Source organism: Geospiza fortis, unplaced genomic scaffold (genome assembly GCF_000277835.1).
Source record: "Geospiza fortis unplaced genomic scaffold, GeoFor_1.0 scaffold56, whole genome shotgun sequence".
In the NCBI taxonomy this organism is placed as follows: Eukaryota; Metazoa; Chordata; class Aves; order Passeriformes; family Thraupidae; genus Geospiza; species Geospiza fortis.
Window position 1 is genome coordinate 4,134 of NW_005054413.1, and position 19,660 is coordinate 23,793.

At 39.6% G+C, this 19,660-nt stretch overlaps 2 protein-coding genes across 2 annotated transcripts; one reads left to right on the forward strand and one right to left on the reverse strand.

The window, feature by feature from the left end:
- The first annotated feature begins 202 nt into the window (after positions 1-202).
- LOC102045086 (glutathione S-transferase) lies at positions 203-10,122 on the forward strand. The gene is made up of 7 exons (XM_005426381.2): positions 203-270; positions 2,937-3,043; positions 4,715-4,766; positions 5,000-5,132; positions 5,724-5,865; positions 8,668-8,799; positions 9,525-10,122. Exons 2-7 carry the CDS (start codon positions 2,957-2,959, stop codon positions 9,645-9,647), a joined length of 669 nt encoding a protein of 222 aa, XP_005426438.1. The 5' UTR covers positions 203-270; positions 2,937-2,956; the 3' UTR covers positions 9,648-10,122.
- An 876-nt stretch (positions 10,123-10,998) lies between these two features.
- On the reverse strand, positions 10,999-18,577 carry TMEM14A (transmembrane protein 14A). Its single transcript, XM_005426383.2, has 4 exons — positions 18,406-18,577; positions 16,694-16,795; positions 12,881-12,968; positions 10,999-11,885 (listed from the first exon to the last, which is right to left on the reverse strand). Exons 1-4 carry the CDS (start codon positions 18,479-18,481, stop codon positions 11,846-11,848), a joined length of 306 nt encoding a protein of 101 aa, XP_005426440.1. The 5' UTR covers positions 18,482-18,577; the 3' UTR covers positions 10,999-11,845.
- Positions 18,578-19,660: the final 1,083 nt, after the last annotated feature.

Below are 19,660 nucleotides of genomic sequence, written 5' to 3' on the forward strand. Positions count from 1 at the left end.
GAGACTGGCAATCAGGGCTCTGCGTGGGCTGAATTTTATCAGCTCCAGCTCTGCTTTGTGGAGAGGTCAAGGATGTTTGCTCTTTCTGCCTATGCTAGCCTGTCCTTACAGTGTGTTTCTCAGCCTTGATCCCTCTGGACCTCCCACTGCTGGAGTTAGAGTGTTTGTCCAGTCTGCGAGGGTTTAGGTGCAGTTCTCCTCTCTGGGGAAGTTGAGACCAGCACCTACTTTCTGAGCATCAGGGAATGAAGTATTTCTGAAGTATACAAGGTCAGGAGCTCTCTTACTTTTTACAGTGTCAGTCATACACGGGAAATAGAAATGAAGTGTAGGTCATGGTCCTGTGTGTGTAGGGTCTGGTAGGGAGCTGTGGCAAGTCCCTTTTTGAATGCCTTGTTCAGGTATCAGCCAGGCATCCAGCAGTGCTGCAGTAGATGCCAGCTCCACTCAGGACACAATCTATTGACAAGCACATCCTTTTGTATCAGGAGAGCTTTGCTACCAGGGACTGAGGTGTCTGGGGACACAGACACTGCCAGGGTGTGGTGGTTTTAGTTAGAAACAGGGTAGAAATCCTAATTTTGTGTGGTGGTTTAGGTTTGTTAATTTGAGATTTTATTATTTTTGAGATATTTTGGTTAATGTATTAAAGAGTGTGGTGGGTTTGGTGTTGGTTAATTATTAATATATTTATTTTTTCTTGTGAGATAGGATTAGGAGAAAAGTAAAGTAGATTTAAAATTTTAAAAGAGTATATAAAGAAAAGTTTATTAACATTGACTAAACGAAAGAGTAATAAGAATTAGAACAAAATTTTTAGAATATATGTTTTTAAATATTTTTTCTTACTGATAATGTAAAGAAACAAAATAAAAAAATTAGTTAGCTTACTATTTTATTTTTTTTTAGTTTACTTAGGGAGGGAAGTCTTTTGTTAATGTTTTGGAGACTTTTCAGTAAGAAAAAAACCCAGTTTTCTTGTGGGTTTTTTTAATGAATAGTAGTTGTTGGGGGAAATCTGTAATTGTGAAGTTCTTATTTTTTATAAGCTTTCTTACAGTTTGTTTATTGATTATGTTCATTTATAGGGTATTGTTTTAAAGATGAGTTGTTAAAAGAAAAAATTTTCATTATCTATTTTTAAAATCATTTTTATCCCTAGGAACAGAAAATCTTCTCCTGGCAGTACAGGACTACTCTTCTCTCTTTCACTGTTTCAACTTCTTTCTTAGGGGTAGAGGATTACGTTTTAAAAAACTTTTTATGGGATTACTGTTATTTTAATATTTGTTTATTTCAATATGGAGGGTTTTGTTTTGTATTAATTTGATTTTTAAATTTTTTTTATAGTTTTAGGTGTTATAGGGAAAAAGAGTTTTTTCTCTATAGTTTATAAGAGGATTTTAGTTTTAAAATTAAGGTATTTCTTTATGTTTTTTTCTCTGGGATTTGATTTTTTTACTGACTTTGATGTTTTTATGTTGTTTTTTTGTATGTTTGTATTTTGACTTTTTTTTTCTTATTGAGGGAGGCTTGATGTACTGAAAGGGTTAATGTGTTGTTTGCATCTTGTAAATGGTTACTTGATTTGTTGGTAACTTGTGAAAGAAAAGAGGAAGTTCTCAGGTTTTTTTCGTGTTGTGTCTAGTTTTTTAGTGACGTTTTCTATTATTTTTTAAAATTCTTCTCTTGCTAAGCTATGGCACAGGGCTAGGTGGGAGCTGAGCAGTGGTTTTGAAGAGCTGCATTTTGGATGGGGACACCTCTTTCTCCTGCGGGTCAGTTGCTGACAGAGTGATGGCTGTGTGCTGTAGAGCCTGTGGAAGACAGCACCCAGCACAAAGGACTTCAGTGGAGTGGCCCAAGGATGCAGTCTCCCCTGTCACTGTTGTGCTGTTTGTGCCTCTTTATTGATGTCTTGGGATTGTGGCCAAAGTTTTTACTTTGTGGCTCAGCTATGTATTGTGAAGTCAACGCAAGCATAAATAAGCCTGCCTGCGAACAGATAAACCTTTGGCTTAACAATGAAACATTCTGTTAGTCTGTGCCTCTGTCTTATGAAATTTGCTTCATTCTTCTGTGACCCATTAAAGATAAGAGTACAGTGTTAGCTTTGTTTCCAGCATCAGGCAAGCTCACATCAGCAGCCCATGTCATACAGTGGCATGTGACTGCACATGGTAGGGAACTTTGAAAGGACCGAGTGTTTAATCCCAGTGCCATCATCTGATGGGCTGACTTGGGCCCCCTACTGCCAGGGGCATGGCCCAGGCCTTATCTGCCCAACAGAGGTCAGTTCCATCCGTTTGGTTTTGGATTTTAAAGTTAAATTTTCAGGGCAGATAGAATATAAATCTCTGTTACAGTTTGACTGTAGCAGCTGGATAAGGAATGTAGAAGGCCTGGTGATATATGTTGCTTTTAAAAGCATATTTGTAAAGGCACAGGAGCTCAGAGCTCTGAATTATCATATGAGAGAGGTGAAAACAGTGCTGGTGACACTAGTTTGGTGTTCTTTGGAAGCCATTCATTTGATATAGTACATTTTTCAAGTATGGTATGACATGTGACAAAACCCAACACCTACTGAAGAGATTGCATCACTGCAAGGTTAAAAATGTGCTAGTTCAGGAATACCCTACAGTTCTGCTTTGGTTGTAAAACTCAGTAAGCTGTTCAGACTACAATAATATATTATTTAGGAGATGCTTATTTTCTTGATGTGGCTGAATGGCTGCACATTCTGGTACTGTGTCGTTTTTCTTTTATTCCATTCATCCACAGGAAACTTGGTTGCATCAAACACAAGCATGTGTAGGACTTGACTGTTCTTCTACTTTCTCATTTATCCAACTGTATTTAGTAGTTTGGAGTGAGACATTAAAAATGCTAATTTAAAGCATGCTTCCATAAGATTATCATCTTGATTTTATCAGGAAACAAGAACTCTGAAATCATGGCGGGGAAACCCAAGCTGCACTACACCAAGGGAAGGGGGAGGATGGAGTCAATCCGATGGCTGTTAGCAGCAGCTGGGGTTGAGGTTTGTACCTTTTTTTATAAAGTGATTTGTGATTAAAATAGGTATTCTCTGGAAGGGTTTCCCAATTGCATCTGTGCTTAGGGATATGCACATCATCACAAATTGTGATGCAGAATGCTTAGATTGAGTGATACACTCTTGTGTTTTATTTCATGTATTCCTTGAGCCATAGTTACACAGTGAAGAGATTTTAACTTACAAAGATGGGCGTCATTTTTGAAACATACTTTAAGATGAGATTGTAAATTGTTGCTACAGACAAAACTGTGACTTTTTGCCAATGCTCATAACTTCCCTGTATCTTGTGAGTCTTCTCCACTGAAAGACCATGCATACCACATGAAACTTTTGAACATTCTCTCCAAACAGAGTACCTTTTGTTCTTTGGGTCAGGACCTGAGTAGGATAAATCAGCCGATCTGCCCCAAAGGCAGTGTTAGGGGATCTATCTAGGTTCACATCAGGTGAAGGCCATTCTAAGACATCTTAATTTCTACAGTAAGTTTTTGTTTGACTTTTTTTTAAAACTATTTGTACTCTGTTGGAAATAAAAGGCTTTTTTAAATGGTGCTCAGTTGAGAATATTGCCGACAGAGAATTTGCAGAACACTGTAGGGGGATAGAATATAAGAAAATAAAGTTAGTATAGAAAGTAATCTTACCCCTAAGGAGTTGCAGCTGAGCCAATTATTAGAGATTAGGAGGGGGCCTGACTTTAACAGGCCACAGCTGTAGCCAATAAGAAGAGTGTTATAAAAGAGTGGATTGGAGTCAGCTGGCTACTGTGAGAAGAAGGAAGAATCAGTGCTTAGAGAAGTTGCCTATGAGAAACATCAAGGAGGTATGAAACTCTTGCAATAAGGAAACAATGATATGGAACCTTTGCAATATAGTGACAAGAGAACACGAGTGCTGGGGAAACCAAGATCTTGTCCTCATTCAAATGTCCTTATTAAAAAAAAATTTAAAAATCCAGTGGATTAAAGATGGAGATAAATGCTGTGTAAGAGAGGCATAATTTGCAAGAAGTTTTTCAATATTTCATGTGGCATCAGCTGCTTTTAATTGAGTAATTTGGTATCAGTTTATGGTTCATGCAGGTGACTGAGGTCTTTATAATGAGGAAGTTCTTTCTGGAGCTTAATGCTTTGTACAGTCCTGCGGGGCTGGGGATGCCAAAGTCTTGGGTTATAGTCTCTGCTGGAGCAGAGATGAAGTAGGGCTCTGTTAAGGAAACTTTCCTGTCTGACCATCCAGGACCCTCTCCATCAGTCCCTTAAAATAATTTAATCGTGGTGCAACAACAGAGTAACATTACACCTCCAAGGAGGGACCTGGAACAAAGGAAAGTGCTGGTCTTTTATACCTTCACAGTCTAAGTGAAGCTTTGGGGTCATGGGCTCCTGCTGTGGCTCACCTGGCCAGTGCCACACATCCCCATGCCCTTTGTTGTGCAAGGGGAGGCAGTTCCCAGCTCTCTCCTGGGGCTCCACGAGCAGTGGAACTGCAGCTGCTCCCCCAGCTCCTGGCACTGAATGGATTCCTCACAGGGTCAACACAAGGAGAGAAGTATGGACAATAGTGTGGAAAGGTGAGCTCTAGCTGCCAGCCTTCCTTCCACTTCTCTGCTGCCTTTGATTGAAAGTGTTGTTTTCTATTGTTGCTTTTCAGTTTGAGGAAGAATTCATAGAGACAAAAGAAGACTTAGAAAAATTGCGCAATGGTGAGTCTGCAAACTGTACCCTAAACAGAAATTCACACACACAGAACAAAAGAGCAACAGGAGGTATTTTTTTAAGACCTGCAATATGATCTGACCTGTAAAGAAGAACTGCTTCCTTGTGTATGCTTTCATCTCTGAGAATTAGAAATGTCTTGGTCTCTTACCAGGTCTCTTCCTTATTTTCAGTGTAGTATTTCAGCAGCCTGAGTAGCTTGCTCCTTTTTCTTCCCTAGATGGAGTCCTGCTGTTTCAGCAGGTGCCCATGGTGGAGATGGATGGGATGAAGATGGTGCAGACCAGAGCCATCCTCAGCTACATAGCAGCAAAGTACAACCTCTATGGGAAGGACCTGAAGGAGAGAGCCTGGTATGGTAACAGTGTGCCACTTACTAACACTCCTCCATGCTTGTTAATATTTACAGAAAGAATGTTGCTGTGAAGTATCTGCAGTAAAGATGAGTATACCTAACAGACTGTCACTTACTGTAGAGAGTTTATTTTGTGAGAATGGAAGGGCACCTCCAGGGACTGAGGAGATTATTATGGACTGGCAATTGTTAGCCAGCATCCTCTCATGATTAGACCCCAAAAGTATTTTTTTTTCCCCTAAAGTGGTTTGCATGTGCAGTCTTTTCTCCCACAGCATAAATGGATTATTACTGGAATTACAGATTATTACTGGAAAATAGCATGAATTCTACTTCAAATACATTACTTGCACCCTTTTTTTCTTTTTTTTTTTGCTTATTGCATATACTGTGAACCTGTTTTACAATTCTGCTTTGAAAAAAAGTGGAAGTTTTCTCAAAGTGGAAGAACCAAGAAAATAAACCGGTGTATTACGTTACATTCACTAATAAACATTTTACTCAGTGATCACTCCAGAGTTTTATTTCAGTAAAAGAATCAAAATGGGAAGTTTGAATGATATATGTTGAACAAAAATATTTGTTTCAGGATTGATATGTACGTGGAGGGAACTACAGACCTAATGGGAATGATCATGTATCTCCCTTTTCAACCAGCTGATACAAAAGAAAAGAATCTTGCCTTAATCATTGAACGAGCTACAACCAGATACTTCCCTGTTTATGAAAAGGTAAGTGATAAATCACCAGCAGTTCACAAAGACAGTGGGTTCTGGGCTCCCCCTCCTACCCCACTCCCACACATATACTTTCCAGAAGGCAATCTAGAAATGTATGATGGAGCCAGTATCCAGCAATGTGAAAAGAGGGCCACAAAATAATTTTTGGGCTGGTTTCAGTACTGGGTCTCTTTGCTGTCTTTCTGTTCCAACCTAGCTTAGTGGCTGAGGGCTCCCAGTGTTTTGCCTAAATGCACCATTTCAATACTTGTGCCAGCCTTTAGTACTTATTGTCTGTAAGTGTAATGTGTTACAGAATTGTTATGGTTGGAAAAGACCTTTTAAAGATCATTTAGTCTAATTGACAGCCCAGCACCACCACCATATTCACCATCAAACTGTGTCCTCCTCTGACACATCCACATGTTTCTTGAACACTTTCAGAGTTGGTGAGTCCACCAGTTCCCTGGCAGTCTGTTCCGGTGCTTTGCAACCCTTTACATGAACAAAAATTTCCTCAGATCTAATCTAAACCTCCCCTGGTGCAACTTGAGTCCATTTTCTCCTGTCACTGGTTACCTGGGAGAAGAGGCTGACCCCCACCCTACTACAATGTCCTGTCAGGGTGTTGTAGAGAACGATAAGGTGTCACACTCAGCCTCCTTTATTCTTGCTATTCAAAGTTAAATATATTTGTGCTTTACAGCTAAGGATCTAATTCTATGATCTTTCTTAAATCAATTGCTTAAATGTATTATATTTAGAGGCTATGATTTTCATTCTCTGAATTGCTGCTTGGGCATCCTTAGGTGTGCACAGAGAGGCTCTGCAAGCAAGATACATATAGCATAGAAAGCATAAAGCAATTATTTACTGGCTAGCATGCACCAAAGAGCCTGAGCTGTGAGGGAAGGCATTGGTGTGCCTGCCGTCCCCTTAGAGCACATGAGGAGGCTTTCTTGGCTAGGGAGGAGTTGGTCAGGAGGGGATGGATTGTTCTTTTCTTCTCCCTGGAACATTGCCTGGATGTTACTGAACTGCCATTTTCCACCAACTTGCTGTTTGTTTAGTTGTTTTATTTCTCCTGTAAGGATATTTTACTTTTTTTTTTTTTTTGTTAAGATTTTCTGGTTTGAATTGAGGCAGCTGTGATCCTCATCTCACAAGTTTGCTTCTGTTTATAACTTTTCCTTTGGTGCCACGTGTGGTTGTGCTGTTCAGACTTTCTCACAGTGCTTTTTCAGGGCATAGTGGTCTCCTCGGAAATCTGCCAAGGGTACAAAGCTGTGCTGTTTCAGAGCTGAGCTGGGTTTCCTGCTTGAAGCCTTTGTTACCAGGCAGCTGAAGTCCACTCAAAAACTACAGGACTTGATGCAATTTCATGTCTCACTTTATTAGAGTCTTAAATTTTACAAACAAAACCCACAGAGGCTGCCCTGTAAAATAACAATGTAAATGATAATCCAGCACTTCTGTAATCAGAGTTCATATATATCCACTCCCATACCAGTGGAGGGCTGTGCTGAGAAATATTGATTACACACCCAAATCTTTCAAAGATTAAAGTCTGATATGTATTTTAAGTTATTAAACAATAAAAATGCACCAAAATTCTCTAAGCCTGTGCTTAGGTGGCATAAACTACTGTTGTGATATGTTTTGGCATGTATGCTCCATGTAGGAGAGTCTTTAAAGTAACCCCTATTTGCTAATGTAAAGACACAGCTGAACTTTTCCATTATTTAGCCTAGTTAATTTTGTTAAAATGGTTTATAATTTTCTTTCTGTACCAGCTGTTTAAGATACCTATGGATTCAACATATCAGGGTTTGCAGTCTAGGTGTTATTCATTCTGGAAGCTGACAGGAAACATACCTAGCTGTGAGAGTTCACTTTAAACACTCGGCAGCCAGATGGAGCGGCAAAAGGCAATATAAAGCCCTGCAGGCAATCAGATGCTATGTTTGGAGTTTCCACACAGTCTGATGAACAAGCTGTGCTAGACCTTGTTAGAGCAGTGTAGGAAGTAAGTATGTGAAGGGGTCAGCTGTGACTTTGCCCATGATTGCTGCCTCTATGGTAGAACTGGCAGATGGGCCTGGAGAAGCAGTTGGCTTCCAGAGTCACAGACTGATGTCTTACTGCACATTTGTTAATTTGGAGTGGCCTTGGTGTGACTTAGGCACAGACATGGCCTCTCTTGCTCCTGATGGGAGGGTGACAGTCTTCAGGACAAAGATAGGCTGGAGAGCTGGTGACTGCTCTGAAGCTGTGCTGCAATGTTCATCTCAACTTGTCTACTACACTTATTAGCTTTGGCAGGCTGTGATTCTTGCATCAGCAGTTTGCCATAAAGGAGTCCTTCCTTACAAGATAAAGGGTGGGAAGGTTGTATTCCTTCATTCTGGACATATTTCAAACTGTAATCAGCAGTCTCAAATTTTGCTGAAACAACTGGAAATTCACTTTTTACTTAAAAATTAGAGGTGTGCTTACATATAAACTGGCCTGACTACCTCTTCCAATTACTTTAGTCCTGTTCCTTTTGTGTGATTAAGTCTTTCTTGTGGTACTGGACTTGGTATACAGCTACCTGGTGCAGTAGGTTAGAGTGAGAGATGGGATTGCACACACTGAAACATGAATTCTGATTTAATACTTTGTTTAAAGAATATGTATCACTTTCTAACTTGATAGGTTCTTGTGTGGCTTTGCTCTGCTGTGTTTTTTCAGAAATCTGTCTGCAATGAAATACCTAGATAAAATTGTTACATCCCATGTGAATTTTTTTGTTTATTTGTTCATACTTTATAGGCCTTAAAAGATCATGGACAGGATTATCTTGTTGGCAACAAATTAAGCTGGGCAGATGTCCATCTGCTGGAAGCCATTTTAATGGCAGAAGAATGTAAGCCTGATGTACTGTCTGCATTCCCTCTGCTGCAGGTTAGTAATCATCTCCTGTCAATATGGGAGGTAGCAAACAAATTTCACTGATTGTTGTTAAAAGTTTATTGATGTTTACATCTTTTGAGCCATTGTACTGACACTTCTCTGGTCTGTTTGACTACAAAAACCTGCACTCAGTGCACTGCCTTACCCCAGAGCTGCTGGGGACTCACCTTTCTCCAGTTCCGCTTTTCCTAGCCGTTCTCAGCTGGCAGGAATTCACTCACTAGTGCTACCAGTTTGGTCCTTTAACTGCTACTTCCATGTCTTCAAACACAGCAACAACATCTAGAAGGAAAGTCTGCGGCCTGGTGTGTCTGCAGTTCCTGTCCTTTTCTTTTTGCCAGCAAAATTACATTTTTAAGAAATCATATACAAAGAGCAGTTAAGTTTCCTTTATCTTGACTTATGTAGTGCTTTGCAATGAGATATTCCTGTCTTTGCCTCTTTTTTTTTCTCAAATATATCTGCAGGATTGCTATGTGGGTTTTTTTCTTCCGCTTTTTACTAGATGAATCTTAAGTCTTTAATATTAATTTCTCCCATTCCCATCTGGGAAACAAAGGTATAGCATCAGCATTACAGATCAGAAAAAGCTAATACCTTTTACTGTTTAATAAGTAGATCTGGCAAGTAAAAATCCAAGTCCCCTGATCTTTAAACTATAAAGGATGGAATTGTAATTTCCTTAATCTCACTGGCTTTACTGTTGTTTCTTACAGGCTTTTAAAGGAAGAATCAGCAACATTCCAACAATCAAAAAATTCTTACAGCCTGGCAGCCAGCGGAAGCCACCAACAGATGAGAAGTTTGTTGCTGTTGTGAGGAAAATATTCAATATCTAATCTGATGAAAATAACCCAACTGTAGTATATTACCAGAGCTTGCTTTGTAAGAGTAAATTGCATAGATGTGCTCTGTAACTTGCATCATATGGCCAGTGTTGAAACAATACACTGTGAATACACTTTTAAATTAGAGTAAAAGGCTAATTTGGACCTGTTGCGTCTAGAAAGAAGAATTTCATGAAGCAGTTATATGGAATAAAATATGCTGACACTTGGTGTGTGTTCAATTATAGTGCATGCCTGGATAAAATGTTCAGTTGTAGCTTCTGGAGTACTGTAGAAATGCCACATGATCCCCAACCCCATTTTAATAAACTGCCAGACAGAGGAGCCACACCCTGAAAACTGAGAAGTCATTTAAATTCAGGCCTAGAATCTTCTGGGTTGGTTCTTTAGGTGGTTTCCTAGAAACTGTCTCCCTGCTGTGTTTCACAGCTTAAAAATTAAGGAAATAAAACCTTTAAAAATAAAATTAATGATCCTTTTAAGTTTATGGGCAGAAGTAAAAAACTTTTCTAATCCCCACATGAATCTCTTAGGAGTGATTTTTTTCACTGAAAGATCAAAGTCCTTGTGTTTAATTGGCCTGCTGTGATTTTCATCTGCTGAGAGCACTTATTGCCTTGCTCTTCTTTTTGCTGCTTGGCCGGCTGGTCAGTGAGGCAAATGCCCCTTGAGTGGTTTTTTGTAAGGTTTTACCTTCTGCAGTCACTTCCCACAGTTATAAAGCCAAGTGCACTGGCTGCTTACCTTTTCAGTAAGAATGAGTTTTACCTCAACAGTGCTTAAGTGCTTAAAGCATGCACCACTCTGTCAGATTCTTTACCCTAATTTCATGGGAACAATCACTGTTCCCTTTAAGAACATTGCCATAAGCCGTCCTTCTTTGCACTTAGCTGTTTCTCCTCAGCAGGACTCCAACTGATTAGGCAAACAGTCAGCCAGTGTACATGAAGAATTGCTGCCCAGCAGAGTTAACTCCTTCCCTGACTTGTGCCTAAGAAGAGCCATGTGCATCTCAGAGGTACAAACCACAAGTGTCCCAGTCACTGCCCCAGTGCCGACTTCCAAACAGGTTCACATTAAGATTACCTCAGTAGCTGGAAGCAGTGCTTTGCCCAGCACAGTACTCGTTTCACTGGGCTATTCCTCTCTTCCAAACAAGTGCTATGATTTAGGAACCATCATAAAGGATGTATCATGATACACAATAACCTTCATAAGCAAGCTTTGTGCGAAAAAAATGAAAAGCAGCAAAATTTCTGTTTGTCTTCGAGAGGGCACCCACCCATACTGCTTCCTAACAATTTTGCTTATATTCCCTGTACACCAGAAGACAGCCAAGCTGTGAGACTTCAGGAATATTTATTTTGTACACAAATTGAAGCAACTTCAATCCCGGAATAGTTTGTGACTGAACAGTCTCTTCTGCTTATGGGGGTGGGGAGTTCAGCAAGATAATCTGGGTGAGAATGGAATGGCAAACCTGTCCCAGAATACTGAGACCTTGCAGCCTCTCTGTGTAGCATAACAAACCTCAGCCATGGTTCATGTCACTAGCAATATACACCATGGAACATGTTTTAAATCACTACTGAGTACAAAGCAGAGTACCAGACTCTTTCATTGACAAAATGGCTCACTCCTCTGCTTAAAAAACTGATAAGCTTCAAACCTGTTACATTTTTGAGCACTGACTTTTTATATTTAGAACCAGGGGAACAAGAGCATGGGTTGGAAAGGAAGTTGGTTTTCTTGTGCAACACAGTACAGGCCCAAGACTTTTTTGCTTTAGAACCGATTATTTAATCTCAGAAGCTACAAAATTATACTTCAATACAAGATACCTTTTTAGCATAAACATGTATTTATAGATATTCTTTCAGAGATACAGTGCAAGAGTAATTCAATTTCCTGGGGCGCTCTGCACCCCTAAAAGAGATCAACCTTACAAAGAAAAATCCCATGAGTTAATAGACTGCTTAAATGAAAGTAGATCAAAATATACCACCAAAACACTTGTTTTCGTTTTTAAAAAAGCTTTTAAAATATCAACACCTATCAATAATTGATTAACAGGTACAGATCTTTTACAGAAAATATAAATGCAGTGTAAGACTTGTGTTCAGACTTGTCTTTCAAGTACGGAGAGCATGTCTGTTTGGCATGGCAGTCATATTCAGTTCTAAATTCTCCTACAGCAGCATAAAAACAAGCCTCAAAATCATCAATAGGCTGAAAAAAAAACAAATCAAGAAAACATAAATATGGCTGTCATTAATAAAATCAGTGTAAGTCATCATTAAATAACAGTGCATTCATAAATAACTGACACTAGAGTCTCTATTAAGCCGTCTTTTCAGGTGTCCAGATCTCCAGTCTCAGTGTCTAGAAAAACAAAGCCCACCTAGGCTGGAAAAGCAATCCACAATGGACAACATTTTCCAGTGTAAGTCCCGATTCTTAAATTTTGACAAATTGCTTCTTATTTTTTCCTCCCTGTATGTAACTGAAGTAAAACAGAATGGTGTTATATTAAATCTGTCATATTAAAATGAAAAAGCAAGTTATTATTCCTCCAGGAGATGGGGATTCTGATTTACACCTGGAAAATGTTTTGCATTACAGACTCATTGGGAAAAAAGTTTTGAACTTACTACATAATTTAATTCCAAATTAATAGATTCAGAAAATCATATTTTCCAGAATGCTGAACAGCAGCAATAAAGCAACTGGAACAGCCAGATTTTTTTTTTTTAATTTGCATTAATAGTGGCCAAAGTTCTTAGGTCATGTCTAAAATGTCCTGGTTTTCAACAGAACTGTGCTTCCAGTAGTTTTGAATGCAGCACTTCTAAATCAAAGTGTTGGCTTTTTTTTTTGAAGATGACTGCGTTGTATGAAATTAGACTAATTTTATATGTATGTGTTTGAAAACACTAAGGCTTATCTAGGTTCTTCCAAAAGCCTTATCAATATGCATCAATATTTAATTGCTGCCCTCTCCTTTCTGTGCTGAGAAAGTCACTTCTCACCAGCTGTATCTGCCTAGTAAGATGAAAAAGCTGCTCACTGGAAACAGGACTGTGACCTCCAAACTAATTTCATTTTAACTGTGTAGTTGCTGAATGACAGTGACTTCCACCAACAGTGTCTTGAATAGGGTGTGGAATGGCAACTATTTGATAACCAGTGAAATCTTTACAATAAGATCTGCAATATGTATTTACCTCAGGCATGCTACTAGTCCAGCTGGCATTAATTTCTTGGACCTCTTGAACCTCATTCCCATTATAATGGTCAAAAGAAAAGATGAAACTGTAAAAGACAATCCAATATATTTATGTTCTCATTTTTCTCAGTGAACCACTCAGGAACACACAGAGTTATCAAGGGTCATTGCTGTTTTTCTATGAACTGCAATTTAGTGAAACAGTAGATCAGAAACACAGTCTATAAAAACATTCTTGCTTTTCCAAAATACACCATTATGACTTCTTTTAGCTACAAATAAAGCTTCCATGTGCAGCAGAATGCTAAATCCTACTCCATGAAGACTGGGTAAGTTTGTCAGTCAGTCACTTCTACTCACCCATGTCTAAATTCATGGGGATACCAACAAAGTAGAAAGAATCTTGGCCACCAGTCTAGATCATTGCAGCTGTTTTCTAACTATTCAAGGAGCTAGAGCATTCAACTTCTTGTCTGTTTTATTTTTAGAATATTAGCTCTTTATTTGCTGAGCCTTAAAAGCTATATTGGAAGGTTTGCCACCTGTTCTTGCCACAGAATATGGCTATCAACATCTCCTTCTTCATGACTACAATTCCTCTGGTGTGACGGTTTCTACAAGGATTTCAGGGTGAAGGAAGAGACGAGATCTTTGACTCTATTACAGAAGGCTTGATTTATTATGTTATAATATATACATATACTATACTATACTAGAAAAGAAAAAGAAAAGAAGCTGCTAAGCTAAGTAAAAAAAATAAAGAATGATAACACACAAGCTGGCTTTGACAGACTCCCAGAGCTAGCTCTGCTGTGACTGATCACTGAACTGAAACATCTACACTAATACTAATCACAGATTTACTTGTTGCATTCTACAGCAGCAAACAATCATTGTTTACATCTTGTTGCTGAAACTCAGCAGGAAAAATCCTGAGAGAGGATTTTTCATAAAAGAAATGTCTGTGACACTCTGGAGCCTTTTGCTATGAGGCAACCATCCTTGCCTGTGGGCAAGAGGTGGGCAGCCCTAGAGGGCAATAAATGCAACACAAGCAGCAGAGAACAACTATGAAAGAAACTGCATCTTCTTCCTGGAGTAGTCTAATCTGAAAATGGAGACACCATTGAACTCATCAGGCATAGGAATTTCACTTTGAACTATGGCTGCAGAGTGCTACAAAAATGAGAAGATTAAGGAGAATATGAAACTGCAAAGATAGCTACCTTCATTAAAGAACTGGCACTTGAAATGCTTCCTAGAAGTGGGCAGAGAGGCAGGACTTCTCGTGAGCAGCTGGGCTTTGTCACTTTCACAGCCAAAGTAATGGCAGTCACACAGATCTCTTCCCTTTTTATGGTGTAGTTAAACCATCTGGCTAATTCTCTTCAAATTCCACTGTCTAATCCTGGGGCCAGTCCTGTGTTCATAGGTGTCAAAAATTAGTTTTAAACTCACTTCAGCATACAAAACAAGCCCTGACAGTTACAAGTATCTTACAGAACTCTACCAACTATGTGCACTCATCAAAGATACGCTGCAAAAAAAATATTATGCTCCACTATCCATTGCTCTTATTTTCTAGTCACATAGCCTTGATCCTCTCAGGAATGTCTCAAGGAGTGAACTATTCCACAGCATGTGTCTTGCCAGAGTCCTGCGTATATTTACAGTTTATTACAAACTACAAAGCATAGTCACTCTGTAATGTTCTTTTTCCCCCCATTTGCTAGTACCTGGCCTTTCATATGTTCCAGAGACTTTTTAATGCATTCAACTTTCAGACCAGATTTCAGAAAGTGCTATACTTTCACTGTTTCACCTTAAACCAAAGAAATTCAATAAATCAAGAGCAATTCAATCCAGTGAATCATTGACAGATCAGAATCAACTTGCATTATGAATGCTACTAACTCTTGCATACTGAGATTTGAATTTCTAAATCTAATTCAAACACATAAAAATGCATTAAAGTATCCAAGAAAACACAGGGCTTATTTCAGGTGAAGTAGGAAAATGCCTGAAATAGTAATTTATAAAACAACTAAGAAAATTTGCCTGGGGTACCCATTGGCTACATACTCTTTGTATGTAGGACAAGTTACAACAACCTTACTGTCAAGGTCTTGTACTAAAATATTACCTAAATTACTGTAGGAGAGTCTTGCATAGGTGAAATCTACTGTAAATAATTACGGTTTGGATGGATGGGTTGTTTTTAGATTTCCTAACCTTTTAAAGGTTTGGGTGCTTGCTTTATTTTACATGGTAATTTACTGTAGCGGTTTCTAAGTTCAGAGTGGTCACTTCCATGCACTTAATTTCCATCTTTCATTTGTGCTCTAGCTGCTTTTCACATTTTGGCATGTTAGGCACAAGTGAAAACTTTCTAGTTTTCCACAAAAGCAATACACATTTGTAATAAAAAGCAATTAAAACCTTTCTTTGTAAACATTCTAAACTAAGACTGCTTTAAAAAGTCTTTGATCCTTTTACTTTATGTAGGAAAAACTTTCTAAGGCAGTTGTAGTGAATTCTATCTCATCTCATTGCTGTAACTTCTACTAAATAAGTACTATACATTTCTCCAGTTGAGAAACTCCTCACATGCCTACGACTATGTGAAATGTAAAACACTGGCTATTTTAGATATCAGATGTTCAAAAGCACATTAGTGGAAAATTTTGTATTAGTTCCTTCAAAACCTGGGAATTGGGAAACAGGCAGCATTTATTAAGTTTTAATGAGTCTTCCATAAATTCTGTATCTAATTTAGTGACTTAATTGACCCACAGGAGTATAATAACATACACTACTTAAAAGCATCTCACACTAATGATTATAAATGTACATCTATTTAAGGCTATGTCTTCATTCCAAAAAAAGTTTTGGGTTTTTTTTAAACAGTGGGATAACTTAATCTGAGCAAGGTCATGGTGGCAAAACTGGCAATCCAATTTAAGGCCATCTAGGAGCGGATCAGGTCCACAATTACCACCTTTAATAAAGAACTTGCTGGGAACACTTTGCTGTCAATGCTACTCAACATTTTTTAAAATGGAAATTTTTATAACTGTGACTGGTGCAAAGCACAAAGCCAGAATGAACAACATACCACAAATTCTAAGCTGAGAAAAACTAATTGTGTACCCACACAATCTAGATTAAATGCATTTTAAATGCATTTCTGCATGTGAAACCACAGCCTAAACCACCTTTGCTAAAACCATGAGTGAGACAAGCTCCCAACAGCTCTTATTGCAAATTCACTTGTGCAAGGTTTATGTCCCCCAAAGGGATTGTAGTTTTTTGCCTCCATGAGGGTTTCATGGCAAACTAGCTGCCACGACAATTATTGCCCAGGCTGTATCCTGTCTTCCTTAGCAGCAAAGGAAAACCCCTAAGTTAAACTGTTCCGCTCCCTGGGAGCTGAGGATACGTTGCATTATGCAACAGGGTACCCACATTTCCTTTACTGCTCAGATTGCAAAATTCAATCTGTAACGCTAATGATTTTATTGCAGTACTATCTCCTGTTTATCAGCTGGATTTCACAATATGTGCAATGTTAGGCAAACATCTCATAAAAGGAGGTGCTGCCAGGTGGTAACACACACCTACTGGCTTTGTGCCAGTGATCTGCCTTACCTTGTAAATGGCTCCTGAATTTTGCAAGCTAAGTTGAAGTGTTGAACTCTAGTTAAAACCCAACATTTAAACCAAAGCAATACCCAAAATTTACTAAAAAGAGAATTTTACATGCAGTTCAGGATGCTGCTTGTTTGTTTGTTTACTGTAGTGAAACACTCACACAATGATATCTTCACATTTCTGGGATCACATGTTACACAGTAAGCTCCATAACCAGCCACAGCACCAAAGGTGAGTCCAGCAGCTAAAGAGATTTTACTACCTGCAAGAAATCATTCCAGTGTTATTTCTCAACACAAGGTCTTTAAGCTCAATCTTTATACAGCAGCTGTCTCTCTACAATAGAACTGATTTTGCCACATTCCAGCTTACCTCACCCACTGTGAAGAGAGAGGTAATATTTCTGTAACTGGGTCATTCTAATGTGTAGGATTAGGGGCAAAGTCAACTAAGTTAGAGGGAGATGATCAGGATCCAGTAATACTTGCAACTTGGGAAAAATACAACCCTAAATTTGGCTATTTCCCCTATCACACTTAAGAAGGATGTTTGTAATTTCTCTGAACTGTATGTTCATTTAACTATATCTTACAGCACTTAGGAGTCTACAAAAATGGTAGAAATGTACCAATATATATAAAGAGTAAACTGGAAAACATGTGTGGTCATAAAGTCAGGCTTTTCAGTCTGACATCAGTCCTGGACAAAGAAATGCTATCACCAACATCACATTTAATGAATAAAGAATGAAAAAAACAAACAAAAAAAAGACAGTGAGGATGAAAACAAGGCTTCTAAAAGTAACTTGACATCTTCTTGCTATTGAAAAACTGGTTCATAAATCCCGGATATATCCCTAATATTTTAAATTTCTGAACAGACATTTGTCTTTGTACCATATGATAAAAGTGTAGAATCTGCACAGCAGACCTTATTTGAATTAAACTGATCCCCAAACATTTATAAATAAAGAATTCAGATCCCCGATGTAATTTAGTTCCCAATCCTTTTGAGTATTTTTAATCAAGACTTTGCAAGAAAACGTAAATCATAACCAATAAAAAATTATCTAGATCTGCCACAAGGATCGACCAAATATTAAAGAGTGAAGAGAACAGGTGAATGGGATAGTCAGTGAGTGCAGCTGGCTGCAAACACAAAACCACAGCGTTTTCAGAAATTCAGATGTGAAGCTGTGTCTCTGAGAGCAAAGCGTGTGTACGCTACGAAGGGAGATGCTGACCCTGAACCACAAGAATGGTGACGGACAATGGAACAAGGACGGTGAGAGATGCGCTGCCGGGGCTCTGCAGACAGCGTACGGGAACCCGCCCGCAGCTCCCGCCGCCCGTCCTCGGTACCGCTGCGACCTCTGCCGGGTGCTGAGCCGGGACACGGGACTGCAAAAACCCCTGGAATACCGAACTGCGCTTTGTGGTACACTGCCACCTAAAACTGCCTCGTTATCTTACTGAGAAAAGGCACCATTCTAACAGTACCAGAGAATTAGCCACCACAAGTAGAGGGGTTTTTTCCACCATGCATCTGGAAATGTCAGAATCAAGCCTGGATTTCTCTGTAGAAAATAAGCTTTAATCAAAGATATACTGTGCTCAACATACAAATGATTGAAAGGAGATGAGAAAGCCCAAAATGCATTTAAGGGCAAAGATAACATGACAACCTCCAATCTTTGCCCTGAAAACAAGCTAACTTAAATGCTTAAGTTGGCCCAAGAATATCTCATGAAACTCAGCAGCATATGATGGATATAAAATGCAGCTGTGCTAATTACAGCAAAGTTTTCACGTTTCACAGTGCATAGAAGAAATCAAATGCTTCATTTCCAAATCCTTCTGTCCCAGTACTAACCTTTACGAGTGTATGCTACAACACCTCCAACCACCAGCAATGAAGCATATGCAAAACCAATCCAGTCAACAGCCATGGTCCCAGCCGTGGAAAAAACCAAATATATTGCAACTGAAGGCAAACAAATTCCTTCCTCCTGGTAAAAAAGAAATCATTACTTAATGGGTTCTAAATAACACTGCACTCTCCTAAGTCATGTTTGGCACTGTGTCAAAACATTCAGAAGGTGAAGGTGTGCCTCGCTATTGCACCATCCTTTCACTGACTGCTGCCCTTCCTTACACCCCAGTGTACCATGTTTCCATTAGGGGATTCTTTGGGATATATTTGGCACACATTTTTTCCCAGTCACAAATACATGTATGGAGGCAAAAAGCTTGACACCATCCAAAGCATGTTTAGTTGCACTTGTGTCATGCTGCTGAGCTGAGAGCACACTATGGATATGTACAGGTCTTCTGAGTGCTCAGTTCAGTGCTTGCATCTCCTTTCACCAACACTATACTTGGAGCACTTCAAGAGGCATGTAACAAACGCTGCACCAGGCAAAACCCCGAATTTTTAGAGTCTATTCAAAGTTTCCAGACAGAAACTTAGGCTGTTTTGGGACACTGCACATACAGGTACTTTATCCTGTATCTATGCCCCTTTTATTTCACCTTTACATTTCGATGCATTGTCTGAAGTTGGGCTTCTGTTCCGCAGAAAGCATTTAAGGCTCTGTTGTAATGCTTGGTCCCTACTTCGCTGGCAGTGCTGTGTAAAGGCAGGAATGGCAGTGCTGAGCAGCCTGAGAGCCCCTGCAGCACCACGGCCTCTCTCCCATCAGCCGGTGGGGCACACCTTTGCCCTCCTCCTCCCAAATTAATTAAGCACATCTTTCTTTATAGCTCAGCGTTTCTGCCCTTGACCACAGTGTTAAAGGGTGAGCAAAGAGTGCTCACGCAGCTTTTCGTGTCAAGCCTTTAGTATTTAAAGTAAGTAACTCGCAGCGAGCCCACTCCAGGTCATAAGCCCTCAGGACAAAAGGTGGCTTTAGGGGGCCATGGCAACCCGGAGAACGAGGTTTGCAGAGGCGGGGGCAGGGATGCGGGGACAGGGATTCCCAGGCCTTTGATGTGCCTGGACTTCGTGGCCGCCTCCCGCCCGGGCCCGCAGCCCGCATCTCGCTTCCCAGCGGCGCGGCGCGGCCCCCGGGCTCAGGCGGCCCCGGGCGAAGGCAGGCCCCTGCGGGGGGCGGCTCCGGGCTCAGGCA

Excerpts from the sequence above, each read along its gene's own strand:
- LOC102045086 (XM_005426381.2), top strand. The coding sequence starts at position 2,957 with ATGGCGGGGAAACCCAAGCTGCACTACACCAAGGGAAGGGGGAGGATG. Across the intron at positions 3,044-4,714 it reads TAGCAGCAGCTGGGGTTGAG|TTTGAGGAAGAATTCATAGA; the intron begins GTTTGTACCTTT and ends GTTGCTTTTCAG. Across the intron at positions 5,133-5,723 it reads GACCTGAAGGAGAGAGCCTG|GATTGATATGTACGTGGAGG; the intron begins GTATGGTAACAG and ends TATTTGTTTCAG.
- TMEM14A (XM_005426383.2), bottom strand. The coding sequence starts at position 18,481 with ATGGCTGTTGACTGGATTGGTTTTGCATATGCTTCATTGCTGGTGGTT. Across the intron at positions 16,796-18,405 it reads TGTAGCATACACTCGTAAAG|GTAGTAAAATCTCTTTAGCT; the intron begins GTTAGTACTGGG and ends GATTTCTTGCAG. Across the intron at positions 12,969-16,693 it reads AAATGTGAAGATATCATTGT|TTTCATCTTTTCTTTTGACC; the intron begins GTGAGTGTTTCA and ends TGTCTTTTACAG.